General features: G+C 39.8%; 1 protein-coding gene across 11 annotated transcripts in view; it reads right to left on the reverse strand.

Annotated features, from left to right (window-relative positions):
* Positions 1-4485: 4485 nt before the first annotated feature.
* CDK5RAP1 (CDK5 regulatory subunit associated protein 1) overlaps positions 4486-15462 on the reverse strand; it is a 40121-nt gene continuing 29144 nt past the window's right edge. For 6 of the 11 annotated variants that reach the window (XM_025469737.3, XM_025469738.3, XM_049100523.1 and 3 more), the window contains 3 exons: positions 10305-10529; positions 9725-9865; positions 4486-4765 (listed from right to left, as the gene is read on the reverse strand). In XM_025469737.3, coding sequence (XP_025325522.1) covers positions 4685-4765; positions 9725-9865; positions 10305-10529 — 447 coding nt within the window. In that variant the 3' untranslated portion in view covers positions 4486-4684. The remainder of the gene's footprint in view (positions 4766-9724; positions 9866-10304; positions 10530-15462) is intronic. The other 5 variants (XM_049100527.1, XM_035705708.2, XM_049100528.1 and 2 more) reach the window with 1 other exon arrangement.

The raw sequence follows: 15462 nt of genomic DNA on the forward strand, positions 1-15462 counted from the left end.
GCATGCTGCTAGGGGAGAAAAACAGACCCTCATACCAGGCATCCCGGGAATAGCGAACCCCCACAGGAAGACAAATCCCCATAACATTTGGCTTTAAAAACAAGAAGGGCTGAATTTCACGAGTTCTTACCGTCAGAGGAGCTTAACACGTGGAACTTTAAAAATCAGCAAGCTCAGCTCTCAGAGAGCTGAGAGGGCAATAACAAAAACAAAAACCTTCCTGGGTGACTGAGTAGTTTAATTCGTTTAGTGTCCAACTGTTTCAGCTCAGGTCATGTTCTCAGGGTTGTGGGATCCAGCCCCTTGTCAGCTCCCCACTCAGCACAGAGTCTGCTTGAGATTCTTATTCCCTCACCCACTCTCTCTGCTCCTCCCACTGCTTGCTCGGCTCATGCGGATGCTCTCTCTCTCAAACAAATAAATAAAATCTTAAAAACAAAAACCTTCCAACTCATAGTAGCGACAAACCACTCAGACATTGTTTTCTAATACCATTCTCTATAAAAGAAATCAGGACCCCTTGGAGAAATGGCTAATTCTAGGACTAGAAAAACAGTACAAGATGACCCTGAAGCATCTTACTAATTACTGAAAAAAAGAAAGTACTCAAAAAAACCACAATGATGGAAGTATGTTAAAGTTACAGTGCTAACTGAAAGGGCTGCAAAAGCTGAAACAACAGAACCAACAGAATAAACAAAGTGGTACTGGATTATAATCCAAATATAAATAAATACCCAACAGTCTATACGGACATAAACAAATTATTCAGTAAATAATTGGGGAGAAAAATAAATAAATAAATAAAATAAAATAAATAAATAAAATAAAATAAAATAAAATAAAATAAATAAATAAAATAAAATAAATAAATAAAATAAAATAAAAATAATAATTGGGGAGAGAACAGACAAACCTCTTGTGCAGAAAACCCCTAACTCATTTACACAGCTACTTAACCTGCATGGAGGTGGAGCATAACTTCCCACTAGTTAAATTCTCAGCTGCACAGTGACTTTTCTCCCAAGAGCACAGTATGGAAAGGAGGAGAAAGCAACTTTACAATGAAGAAAGTTGACAAACACTACCTCCAGCCAGGTGATCAAGGGTAACAGGAATAATGATAAATCATATTAACAGTATGTATCCTTATGTTGTGATGAGAATGGTACTCTATCTCAGTAGCCTTCCTCCTCCAAACTTGCAGCTGTAGTCTAGTCATGAGAAAAATTTGACAAATTCCAATTGAGGGGCACTCTACAAAGTATATGACCAGTTCTCCTTAAAACTGTCCAGGTCATCAAAAACAAGGAAAATCTGAGAAAGGGTACAATGAAGAGGAGAAACTCACTTTAGAACCAAAGACATAACTAAGTTGAAAGAGAAGGAATGGAAAAAGGTATTTCATTCAAATGGTAACCAAAAGACAAATGAGGAAGCTATTCTAGTATTACACAAAATAAACTTTTTTTTAAACTATTTTTTTATATAAAGATTTATTCATTTGAGAGAGAGAGAGCGCGCATGCGAGCATGGCGGGGGCAGGGGGGAGCAGACGGCAAGGGAGAGGGAGGCTCCCTGCTGAGCAGGGAGCCCAACTCAGGACTCTATCCCAGGACCCCGAGATCATGACCTGAGCCAAAGGCAGATGCTTAACAGACTGAGCCACCCAGGGGCCCCCACAAAATAAACTTTAAAACAAAAACTGTTGTAAGAGACAAGGGACATTATATAATAATATAACAGTAAAAAGGCAGGTTATCAAAATGATGTAACAATTACAAACATATGTGCATATGAGCCCAAAAGTTATGGAGCAAACTCTGACACAACTGAAGGCCGAGGGATCCCTGGGTGGCGCAGTGGTTTAGCGCCTGCCTTTGGCCCAGGGTGCGATCCTGGAGACCCAGGATCGAATCCCGCATCGGGCTCCCGGTGCATGGAGCCTGCTTCTCCCTCTGACTGTGTCTCTGCCTCTCTGTGTGTGTGTGTGTGACTATCATAAATAAATTAAAAAAAAAAAAAAAAAAAAAGCTATATGTTTAAAAAAAAAAAAGAACTGAAGGCCGAGGGACGCCTGAGTGGCTCAGTGGTTGAGCATCTGCCTTTGGCTCAGGGCATGGTCCTGGAGTCCCAGGATCGAGTCCCACATCGGGCTTCCTACAGGGAGCCTGCTTCTCCCTCTGCCTTTATCTCTGCCTCTGTCTCTCATGAATAAATAAATAATTTTAAAACTTTAAAAAAAATATTTAAAAGATGAGCTTTAAAGGCATGAAAAGACATTGAGAAACTTTAAATGCATATTACTAAGTGAAAGAAGCCAATCTGAAAAGGCCAAATAACGTATGATTCCAACTATACGACATTCTGGAAAAGGCAAAACTATGGAGAAACAGGGGTGCCTGGGTGGCTCAGTCATTATAGCATCTGCCTTCAACTCTGGTCATGGTCTCTGGGTCCCATGCTTCAGGCTTCCTGCTCTGTGGGGAGTCAGCTTCTCCGTCTCCCTCCTCCCCTCTCCCCCTCAGCCCCTTCTACTTGTACTCTCTCATTCTCTCTCAAATAAATAAATAAATGAATTTTTTAAAAAAAAGAGAGAGAAAGCTAGAGGCATCACAATTCTGGACTTCAAGTTATATTACAAAGCTGTAGTAATCAAAATAGTATAGTACTGGCACAAAAATAGATCACTACAACAGAATAGAAAACCCAGAAATAAACCCACAATTATATTGTCAACTAATCTTTGACAAAGCAGGAAAGAATATCCAATGGAAAAAGTCAGTCTCTTTAATAAGTGGTGATGGGAAAACTGGACAGCAACATGTAAAAGAATAAAACTGGAGCACTTTCTTACACCATATATAAAATTAATTCACAATGGATTAAAGACCTAAAATGTGAGACCTGAAACCATAAAAATCCTAGAAGAGAACACAAGCAGTAACTTTTGACATAAGCAGTAGCAACTTCTTTCTAGATACGTCTCCTGAGGCAAGGGCACCAAAAGCAAAACTAAACTATTAGGACTACATCAAAATAAAAAGTTTCTACACAGGGAAGGAAACAATCAACAAAACTCAAAGGCAACCTATGGAATGGGAGAAGATATTTGTGTAAATGATGTATCTGATAAAATGTTTAGTATCCCAAATATATAAAGAACTTATAAAATTCAACATCCCAAAAACAAACCAAAAAAGGGGGAAGAAGATATGAACAGACATTTCTCCAAAGAAGACAGATGGCCAATAGACACATGAAAAGATGCTCTTTATCACTTATCATCAGGGAAATGCAAACCAAAACTACAATGAGATATCACCTCACACCTGTCAGTATGGCTAAAAACACCACAAAAAACAACAGGTGTTGGCAAGGATGTGGGAAAAAGGAGGCCTCGTGCATAGTTGGTGGGAATGCAAATTGGAGCAGCCACTGTGGAAAACGGTACAGAGGTTTCTCAAAAAGTTAATCACACTACTAGGCAATTACCCAAAGAACACAAGAACACTAATTCAAAGGGATATATGTACCCTTGTGCTTATAGCAGCATTATTTATAGTAGCCAAGATATGGAAGCAGTCCAAGTATCCATTGACTGATAAATGGATAAAGATGTGGTATGTATATACAATGGAATATTACTCAGCCCTGAAAAAGAATGAAATCTTGCCATCTGCAGTGACATGAAAGGAGTAAGAAGGTATAATGCTAAGCTAAGTGAAATAAAGTCAGTCAGAGAAAGACAAGTACCCTTGATTTCACTCCTATGTAGAATTTAAAAAACAAAACAAACAAGCAAAGGGGAAAAAAATGAGAGAAAGGCATATTGGGAAACATTCTCTTAATTATAGAGAACTTATGGTTACTAGAATTATAGAGAACTTATGGTTACTAGAATGGGGGAGATGGCTGAAATAGGTGATGGCGATACAGAAGTGCACTTGTGATGAGCACAGGGTGATATATGGAAGTGCTGATTCATTATACTGTACATCTAAAACTAATATATTAGTTATATACAACTATAATAACAGTTAAGTAACTGGAATTAAAATTACAATGTAATATAAAAACAAAAACAAATTTTAAAAAATAAAAACAAAATAAAATCAGGAAAAAAAAAGTCCTCCAAGTGCTGTCAGACCAAAGGGCAATGAATGAACTGACAAGCTAAAAAAAGAAGGCTATAAGGGAAATTCTCATGTAAAACATGAGAATAAAGTAAGGAGACAGGCAGCTGAGTTAATGTCATTAAACCAAAATTAGAAAGATAAATAGCACAGTTTTTCCCAAGCAAATGGGACTCTCCACCTTCCCCTCCTTCAGTCTCTAACTTCTAGCATGCCAGGTCAAAAATCAGGTAAGTTAGCAGCATCCACAGCAAAAATTGGGTTGCTAAACATTTAACACAGACTGTAGAGAAAACCCCAGAAACACTAACCAAGGCAAAAATGAAGTAAAAGTAGAGAGACAAAGGGATCACTTTACTTTTGGTAAATTTAATGACTGTAAAACTGTTCACGTAGCAGCAAAGAGATACATTTTCCATTTGACATAAAGTTGCTTTACCACTTGCAGCTTGTCTCCAGAGGTTCTACCTCTTTCATTAGTGACCAGTCATATCTCCCTTCCTGTTGGGAAGGACAGCTCATGTCAACTCTAACACCATCCACTCAGGTCAGCAATATGCTGAGGAGTCCTTCAGGGTGGTCCTGCAGAGAACATGTCCTTTAAGTGTCTGAGAGCTGGTGGATGTGATCTGAAAGAAAACCAGTCAGAAGAAAACAAGGTAACCAGGACTGCACTTGAGGGACTTAATGTGGGGCCTCCTGAGGAGAGGCCACCAACAGGGATCTAATGGAGGTGGTGTCAAGCAGAGACTGCATGGTTCCCATGTGCCCCCAATCCTGGAAGGAAGAAACATCTAATACAGTGGTAATATGTATAATTTAAGAAGTCTAATAGTTAAGTCCCAACTACCACTTCCCCTTTTTCTCTTGCGAGATGGCTCTTCTCTAGCACCAACCGTAAGTTTCTGGTATGAGCTGCCCATCATAGACCCTGCTCTCCTAACCCCAGGGGTAAGCTGTGGTTTAGGCTTACTAGTCAAATACTTCCTTAGGATATTTATGACCAAAATTTGGCAAGAAAAACTCTCTCTTTCTCTCTAATTGAGAACTGAAAGAATGTGACCCCAAAGGAGCTTTCAGGAGAAGACCAGCAAAAATAAGTAACCAAGGATAACTTCAAGCACTGAAAAGTGTCACAAAGATAAAATGGGCTGATGTGATAAAGGGAAACTGCTTTAGCTTCCCTAAAGAGGCTTTTCAAGGAAGTGACATTTCAGAGAGAAACCGAAGGTTAAAAAGACAGCAGTCACATAAAAATCAAGAGCCTCCCAAACAACACAACATGTGCAAAGTCTCTGACACTAGAACTAGGTCTGAGGAGCAAAAAGGAGGCCATCAAGGCTAGAGGAAAGAGATTTAGAAGAATAGAGGGGGCAGGAGGTTGGAAAGGTTGCTAGGACAGATCGTATAAGGCCTCAGACACTGTGTTTCATGCTGGTTCCAATGAGAAACCATTGGGGCAGCCCCGGTGGCGCAGCGGTTTGGCACCACCTGCAGCCCAGGGTGTGATCCTGGAGACCTGGGATCGAGTCTCACATCGGGCTCCCTGCGTGAAGCGTGCTTCTCCCTCTGCCTGTGTCTCTGCCTCTTCCCTCTCTCTGTGTCTCTATGAATAAATAAATAAATAAAATCTTTAAAAAAAAAATAAACCAATGAGAAACCATTGGAGGGCTTAAGCAGAGGAGTGAGTGATCTAATTAAGAAAGGCCACAGCAACTACTGTGGGGCGGACAGACAAGAGGGCAAGGATGAAAGTGGGGAATATGAAGCCTTTGGAATTTCCATGCACTGCTGGGGGAGTGCACTATGGTACCTTTACTTTGGCTGGTTCTGTTATATGCACTCTATGACCCAGCAATTCTAGGCCATATATCCAATAGAAATGAATACATATGTGCACTAAAACACATGTACAGGAATAGTCGTAGCAATACCATTCATAACAGCTCCAAAATGGAAACAACCAAAATAGCCATCAATAGTACAACACAGGGGCAGCCCGGGTGGCTCAGCAGTTTAGCGCCGCCTTCAGTCCAGGGCGTGATCCTGGAAATCCGGGATAGAGTCCCACATCAGGCTCCCTGCGTGGAGCCTGCTTCTGCCTCTGCCTGTGTCTCTGTCTCTGTCTCTCATTAATAAATAAATAAAATCTTTAAAAAATAAAAAATATAAAAATAGTACAACGCATAAACAAATTCTAATATATTCATGGATAAATATTATCACGGATGAACTGCACAACATAAGACTGAGGAAAAGAAGACAAGCACCAAAAATACACACTGTACAATTCAATTTTGTAACAAAAATACACAAAACTAAACAATGGTATTAGAAATAAGGATGTAGAGGTGCCTGGGTGGCTTAGTTGGTTGAGCATCTGACTCTTGATTTTGGCTCAGGTCATAATCTCAGGGTGGCGGGATTGAGCCCCACAATGGGCTCCATGCTGAATGCTGAGCTGCTTGGGATTCTCTCTCCTCCTCTGCCTCTCCCCTGCTCTCTCACACTCTCTCAAAAAAAAAAAAAAAAAAAAAGAAGAAGAAAAGAAGAGGGAGAAGAATAAGAAGAAAATTACGATGTAGGGAAAAAGAGTGATGAGTAGGAATATGAAGGCCTCTGAGGTTCTGAAAATAGTCTATTTCTTGATTCATGTGGTAGTTACTGGGGTAGGATCACTTTGTGGTAATTCATCAAGTATTATAATATGGGCAATTTTCTACATTTATGATATGCTTCAATAAAATAATTCATCTTTAAAATACAGAAGCAGAAAATCCTGAGAAGGCTGCTGAAATCTCCTAGCCAAGAAATGATGATAGTTTGGAGACGTAAAGAAATAGGCAGCTTCAAGATACATTCCATAAGCGAGCTGAAACAGATGAACTGCTGATAAAGAACAGGAAAGTGAATATCTAGGATGAGCCCTACATTTTTAGCTTGAGCAACTGAGTATGCCATTTACTGAGATGGGGAGGGCTTAAAAAGAAGAAATTTGCAATAAAAAATTCATTCTATTTTGGCTACATGAAGCTTAAGATGCAAAAGAGAAAGGATATAAATGTAAATCTTGAGAGGATGAGAAGGGATGGAAAGGAAAATATACAGGGACAGTGAAACAGAATATGAAGATGTTTCCTATAAAGTCCCATATGACTGGACAGCATGTATGAGTAGGGATGTGAATGAGCCAGTGGAAATAATGAGACAATAAGGCTTCATCTGATTATATTGCTTTTCTTCATGAAATATGAGGCAAAGATATCAGCTGAGATAAGGTTTAGATAGGTGAGTAAAGATTTAAGGAGAAAAAGTAGGAAAAGTCCATTTATTAGGAAAATATAGTAGGATCAGGATTTCAGGGTCATGCTGAGTGCTCATGTAAGTTTCATCATCACAAATTTGAACTGAATGCAGCTGGATTCATGTGACAAAGACTGTTATTTGTCTCCCAACACTTCTCCTCTTCCTAACAAAACCCAATTTTTAGCTGGGCATCTGATCATTCAGAATGAAGACCACACTTCTCAGCTTCTTTGCAGCCTGATATAATATGTTATAAAAAGTGTAGGGAAACTCCCACAAACTGCCCTGAAAGGAAGAGAGTATGCCCTTTCCTGCTCTTCTTCCTTCCTGGAAGAAGGAAGAAGGAAAATATTTTTCCTGCTAGTTAGAATATGGACATGGTAGCTGGAGCAACCATCTAGGATCATGGAATAACCTTAAGAATGGAGACCACACACAGCAGGGCAAAAGATAGGAGCCTGGACCCCTGATGATCACAAAACCATCCCAATCACCAGTTCTGAACCTTCCATATCTAGATTTTTATGTAAAAGAGAACTACCATATTTTAGGCATTGTATTTTGAGTTTTTAATCACCATCATCTGACCTAATCTATGTAATAAAGATTATCTGTATGCTTTTCCCTAGCAATGTTCAGCTGCTAGGCTGCAAATGCAAAATAAGAAGATAACCACTTTCACCAGGGTTGGGGTTTAGCCAAATAAGCACCAGACAAAAAAGGAGACAAGAAAGTGAAATCTAGGGCACCTAGCTGGCTCAATCGGTGGAGCACGCAACCCCTGATCTTGGGATTATAGGTTCAAGCCCCATGTAAGGTACAGGGATTACTTATTTTAAAAACTTAAAAAAAAATAAACTTTAAAAAAATCGAAATATATGAGTGTATCTATCTCTAGTCTAGAGACTCTCTGTGAAGAGAAATGAGAACAGCAGAGAGGAAGGAACAACAGAGAAACCCATAGAACCTCTGCTCCACAGTGACTTCTTCATTTTGATCCTTCCACTAAATCTTTCCTGTGGGGTTTAGGTCACTTGGGAACAAAAAAGGAGTAGCAAGTAATACAGCATCAACTTTCTACCTTTCTTGACAGATGGAATTTTTCCATTACATAAAAGAATATCAAACTAACAATAAAACCCAGCACACCAACCTCATCCTTTTTTCAAGTAACCCTTAGCTAAAGTGAAAAGAAAGCAGGAGGTGTGAGAAAGTAACTAAAAACCAAAAGCAAACATTCAAGACAAAGAAATAAAAAAACGAAAGTGTCCTAAAAAAACAACAAATGGAGAAGCCTATGAAGAATTATTTCCAAATCAATCACATTGTTGCCTATTAGGAATATTCCACTTAGTAAATTCTTAAAGTAAGACAAAGCTCAGTTGAAACAAAGCCAGAAGGAAATAGGACCAACCAGCAAACTGAATGTGTTTTAAGTTTTTGTCAGATGGACAGAACCGAACATCTCAGTGATGGTAAAATTTCCAGGTCAATCCAAAGAAGTTACATGCCTTCTTCAGCTGAAAGCCACAAACCATGGCCCCCATGACAAGACAGATGTGACAATAAAAGCAAGGACAGAAAGTAGAGTAAAGGGTTAGGCATGAGGGAACAGGACAAAGGATATTATACTGATCAGCATCAGCAGAAAAAAGAATCACCCTCTCTCCATTTCTCTCTTCTGTAGATTCTTCAGACCTCGGTTTGGAAGAAGTGGCTTTATTCCTGCCTACCATCAGTATGTGTCCTGTCAGGCTTTGGTTCTGGGGTAAAGTGGACATGAGGACCAGAAAGGAAAGGAAGATGGCACTAACAGACCTGTACAGTATGATAAGGAGGTAGAAAGAAAGTACAGGAAGGAGGGGAGAAAGGGGAAATCCCACAGCCATTCACCTCCATCTGCTAGTCCAGAACTGAGGGATACCTAGGATATCAGAGACCTTAGAGAGTATGCTCATCTCTGACAGAGAGATGATCAAATCACTCAGAATCACTTACACTTCCTAGTCTCTCTATAGTAGGGAACTGTATGCTACTGCATACTCTAATCTCACCAAATTCCCAAAAAGAATCCTTTAAGACAGAAGAAAGGAGAAGAAAAACAGAAAGGTATTAGTTGGGAGCAGTTTAAAATTCAAATCAAGGTGTCCTTTCATTGTTCAGGCTGAGAAGAGATTTTTATTTCACTAAAAAATTTCCCCTGAAGAAATTCCATTCCCCCAAATTATCTAACCCAACATCCATCTCACAATGCAAGCCAAAAGCCCAAAAGGACACCTTACCTTCACCAGTACATAGTCCCCAGGCTGAGCTCTGACCCTGACGTCAGAATTATTAATGTCCTCCATCTCTACATCGGGGAAGATCACTTTAAGGTTTCCATCATTCCGGCCACACAGATCAGTGGCAGAGCGTTTACTGTGCTGCAGAAAGAAGAGACAGTTTATGAATCTGTCACAATTACCAGTTCTGGGATAGCAGAAATTATGCTTTCTCTGCCTCAGATCACTAAGGGTCTTACTTACAGAGCATTCCTTAATCAAGCAGTCACTGAAGTGTTTACTGCTGCTTCACCAACAAGGAGAGTACATGACAAACTATAGAAACTCAATAAAGTTTTGCTGTCTATATCTTAATAAAGGACTCAATCAGTCTTTGATTAAAGAATCACCTTCCTGGGAATCTGCCTTTGGCTCAGGTCGAAACCGCAGAGTCCTGGGATCGAACCCCACATCGGGCTCCCTGCAGGGAGCCTGCTTCTCCCTCTGCCTATGTCTCTGCCTCTCTGTGTGTGTGTGTGTGTGTGTGTGTGTGTCGTGAATAAATGAATAAAATCATAAAAAAAAAAAAAAAGGGAATCACCTTCCTTAGGAGTGGACTTCCAACAATCCTGAAGGCAAGGCAATGACATATGGGTGATGCAGGTGGCAAACTGACTTTCACTATACCCAGTCTCATATTAATCACTCGGGAATGTTCTGGGGTTGTTTGGCCTGAGTTACCAGCTTCTAATGAACAGGCAGACATGACACCAGAGACTCCATCACAACGTATAGAAGACAAGGTCAGGAGAATAATAAAACCATTCTGAATAAGAGAAAAGTTTATTATTGTAAGTGTATTACATTATACATGTTACATGATGCCCTATCTGCGGTTAAAACAAATGGCCATGAAAATAAATAAATAAATAAATAAATAAATAAATAAATAAATAATAAAATAAAAATAAAAAAAATAAAAAATAAAAAATAAAAAATAAAAAAAAACAAATGGCCATGGGGTACCTGGGTGGCTCAATCAGCTAAGTGGCTTTATTTACCTCAAGTCATGATCCCAGGGTCCCAGAATTGAGTCCTACATCGGGCTTTCTGCTCAACTGGGAATCTGCTTTTTTTTTTTTTTTTTTAAGATTTTATTTATTCATGAGAAACACAGAGAGAGAGAGGCAGAGACACAGGCAGAGGGAGAAGCAGGCTCCATGGATCCCAAGGATCCCTGGGAGTCTGCTTCTCCCTCTACCCCTCTCCACTGCTAAAGCCTTTGTCCCTAGATTAGGGGCATTGAAGAGTCACCTGTTATACTGACATTGATGGTGATGACATCTTGCCTGGTACTGTAAATCCACTACATTAACAGCTATAGAAAGTCTGGCTCAGGGTGTGTGTGGGGGTGTACCTGGCTGGCTCAGTCAGCTAAGCATCTGTCTTTGGCTTAGGTCATGGTTCCAGCGTCCTGGGATTGAGCCCCACACTGGGCTCCCTGCTCAGCAGGGAATCTGCTTCTCCCTCTGCCTCTCCCTGCCCAACCCGCCAACTCATGCTCTCTGTCAAATAAATAAAATCTTTTTAAAAAATAAATGAGGGACGCCTGGGTGGCTCAGTGGTTAAGCATCTGTCTTTAGCCCAGGGCATGATCCTGGAGTCCCGGGATCAAGTCCCACATCGGGCTCCCTGCATGGAGCCTGCTTCTCCCTCTGCCTATGTCTCTGCTCCCCTCTTTTGCTCTCTGTGTCTCTCATGAAAAAATAAATAAAATCTTTTAAAAAAATAAAAATTAAATGAATGAATGAATAAAACAAATGGTCAAAGACAGTCCAAAAGATAATTTGTTCTTAGAAAAATCAAGCTCCCAGGGCACCTGGATGGCTCAATTGGTTAAGCCTCTAACCTCAGATCTTAGCTCAGGTCTTGACCTCAGGGTCATGAGTTCAAAACTGCATTGAGCTCTATGCTGGGCATGGAGCCTACTTAAAAAAAAAAAAAAAAAATCAAGCTCCAACTTCATACTGTATTCTTCAGTGATCAAAGACACAGGAAGAAGTTTAGTTCTTAAACTAATACTACTTTAGGGAAACACCAGTCAGGTAAGATTTAAAAAGATTCCCCACCATCTCCTTACAAAACACTTAACTAGTTACAAAAGGAAAAGAGTAAATTTTCAGTCAACAAGCCTAGCAGACAACACCTTAATGAAATGTTCAAAATTAATATCACCAGTAATGAGATAATCAAAACCGTATGCCACCCCAAAGGATACAATTAAGAAGAACACAATATCATTCCTTTAATATTCCTGCCTAAAATATATAACCTGAATCTTATCACAAGTATACTCTTTAGACAAACTCAAATTAAGGAACGTTCTACAAAATAACTGGCTCATAATCATCAAGTGACAAGATTATAAAAGCCAAGAAAGACTGAGGAATTGTTCTAGACAGACAGGAAATTAATGTAACATGTGACACTGAAATGAATCTTTTTCCTATAAAGGACAGTTCTGAGACAAGTGGAGAAACTTAAATAGGGTCAGAGGGCTAGATGGCAGATATCTAACAAGATTAATTTCCTGATTTTGATGGTTGTACTTGTAGTTATGTAGAAGAATGTCCCTGTTTATATAAAATATATACTACAGTATTTGAGGGGGTTGAGGGCATTAGTCAACAACTAACTCTCAAATGAGTCAAAGAAAAAAAATTCTTGGTACTGTATTGCAACTTTTCTGTAAGTTTGTGATTATTTTACACAGGTTCTGTGATTTGAACAGACCAAAGCTAAAAGAACATTTATAAGACAAACAGGGGGGCAGCCCGGGTGGCTCAGCGGTTTAGCGCCGCCTTCAGCCCAGGGCGTGATCCTGGGGATCCCAGAATCAAGTCTCACATCAGGCTCCCTGCATGGAGCCTGCTTCCCCCTCTGCCTGTGTCTCTGCTTCTCTCTCTCTCTCTCTCATGAATAAGTAAATAAAATCTTTAAAAAATTTTTTTAAAAAAAGACAAACAGAAATTGAAACACTGACTAAATATCTGATAATATTAACAAACAATTATCAATTATTTCACATATGATAATATGATGTTGGATTTTTTTCTTTTTTTTTTTTTAATATTTTTTTTCTTTATTTATTTATGATAGTCACACAGAGAGAGAGAGAGAGAGAGGCAGAGACACAGGCAGAGGGAGAAGCAGGCTCCATGCACCGGGAGCCCGACATGGGATTTGATCCCGGGTCTCCAGGATCGCGCCCTGGGCCAAAGGCAGGTGCCAAACCACTATGCCACCCAGGGATCCCGGATTTTTTTTCTTAAAAGAGTCCTTATCTTAGGGCACCTGGGTGGCATAGTCAGTTGAGCATCCAACTCTGGATTTTGGCTCAGGTCCTGAACTCAGGGTGTTGAGATCGAACCGGGCTCTGTGCTCAAGTCTCTTTCCCTCTCCGTCTCCCCCTCCCACACTCTCTCTCTAAAATAAATACATAAACCTTTTTTTTAAAAAAAAAAAAAAGAGTCCTTATCTTTTATCTTTTAAAGATGTATATACTAAAACATTTACTGACAAAATACTATGATGTGTAAGTATAATATGTATAATATGATATATAAGGTACTTGCTTCAAAACAATCCAACAGGGGGCAGTAAAGATGAAACAAGATTAGCCATGATTAACACTACTGACAGTTGTTGAGGTTTGTTAATGAGTGCATGGACATTCATTACACTATTCTTTATATATCTATGTATTTTTTTAATTCCCCATAATTTAAAAAAAGGAGGAGGGAGGGAAGGTTTCTTAGAGGCTCTAAAACGAGAAAGACCGAAGTCAAATTCTGGCTCTGCCTTACTAGCTGTATGACCTTCAGGAAATGATTATACTTCTCTGAATCTCTGCTTTCATCTCATAAAAGGGCTAATAATAGCACTACCTCTAAAAACTGTGGTAGAGGGCAGCCCAGGTGGCTCAGCAATTTAGTGCCACCTTCAGCCCAGGGTGTGATCGTGGAGACCCAGGGTCAAGTCCCACTTTAGGCTCCCTGCATGGAGCCTGCTTCTCCCTCTGCCTGTGCCTCTGCCTCTCTCTGTGTGTCTCTCATGAATAAATAAATAAAATCTTTAAAAAAAAAAAAAAAGAAAAGAAACTAAAGAAAATGTGGTAGGGACTCAATGTGCTAATGACCATAAAGTACACAGTTCCTTTAAAAAAAAAAAAAGGTCCTCAGTTCCTGGCAGACAGTAAATGCTCAGTATACATGAGTTATCACCATCTTCTCTGCCACTCTGGATATAGGAACCTGAAGTTTTAAATTGACCAAGACTAAAGGAAGGAAAGTCTCCTCTAAAAGAAAGTAAAGATGGGCAGCCCAGGTGGCTCGGCAGTTTAGCGCCGCCTTCAGCCAAGGGCCGGATCCTGGAGACCCAGGATGGAGATCCACATCGGGCTTCCTGCATGGAGCCTGCTTCTCCCTCTGCCTGTGTCTCTGCCTCACTCTCTTCCTCTCTGTGTGTCTGTCATGAATAAATAAATAAAATCTTTAAAAAATAAAATAAATAAAATAAAATAAAATAAAATAAAAAAGAAAAGAAAGTAAAGACTCCCAACTGCTAGCCCTGAAAATTCCACTTATTCTCTAACCACAAGTGAGTACCCACTTATGATAGATGCATAACAAAGAATCTTGTTTTGATTTATTTAATTACCATAGGTTCTCTGTAAAACTGATGATGTCAGAGACACAGATTAGTAAACTTCAGTACTTATTCATTCATTCAAAAGACAAATTAAAAAAAAAAAAAGACAAATACACTATTCTCCTCATTCTGCGAGGAGAGCTGGGAATACAATAAAATGGATAAAATGTAGACTGCTAATAGGCATGCACATGTACAGATCTCCAGAATCACAGCTGATACCCTAAATTACAAAACATTTAGTTAGGCAAATACCTTCTGGGGTATTACACTAGCTCAACATCACCATCCATTGGCCAACTGCCAGTCTAGACCACAGGAAGATACCCTAACCCAGATGATTTCCCTTCTGAAAATTGGAGCTGGGGCTGAGAGACACTATTTTGGTCTGTGAATAGCTAGAACTATACTATGCAAACACAGGAACAACAGGGCTGCTGTGCTCTGCAACAAAGATGAAGAAACAGGAAAAGCTGGTCTAAAGAGGAGACAAGAAAGTATGAACCTGAAGGGCTTCCCAGATTGAGTACAGTCCTTTCTAAACACCTGCAGTGTTCCTGCCCTTGGGCTCCACAAGACACCCTTGAAGTACAAAAAAGAATTCCTTTCATCTTAGGCTGAATGGCTTGATGAAATTACTAAATACCAAAGAGTCCTAACAAACACAAATGCCAGGAAATCAGTGGCTTTGATGCTACCATATCCTAAGGCTTGGAAGAGGACTCTTTTTTTCTCAATCCAAGCCTTGGGAGAAGTCACAGAAAGAGCCCATCTCTCTCCTCCTCCTCTCCAAGGGCTGTAGCATATAGCTTCACACTCCCAAACTCACCCCTTAATCTATCTGTTTAGTGATCTAATGGCTAGGTTCCCAGGCTTGACCACAGAAGCCCAGAGGAACCCCAAAATTCCTCAAACGCAGTACATTTCTAAGAAAATGTGATGCCTGGCTGGCTCAGTTGGTAGAGTGTGCAACTCCTGACCTCGGGATTGTGGTGAGCCCTATGTTGGGTAGAGGTTAATTAAGAATATAAAATCGTCAAAAAAATTTT

The sequence above is a fragment of the Canis lupus genome, chromosome 24, assembly GCF_003254725.2.
Source record: "Canis lupus dingo isolate Sandy chromosome 24, ASM325472v2, whole genome shotgun sequence".
Taxonomy (NCBI): Eukaryota; Metazoa; Chordata; class Mammalia; order Carnivora; family Canidae; genus Canis; species Canis lupus.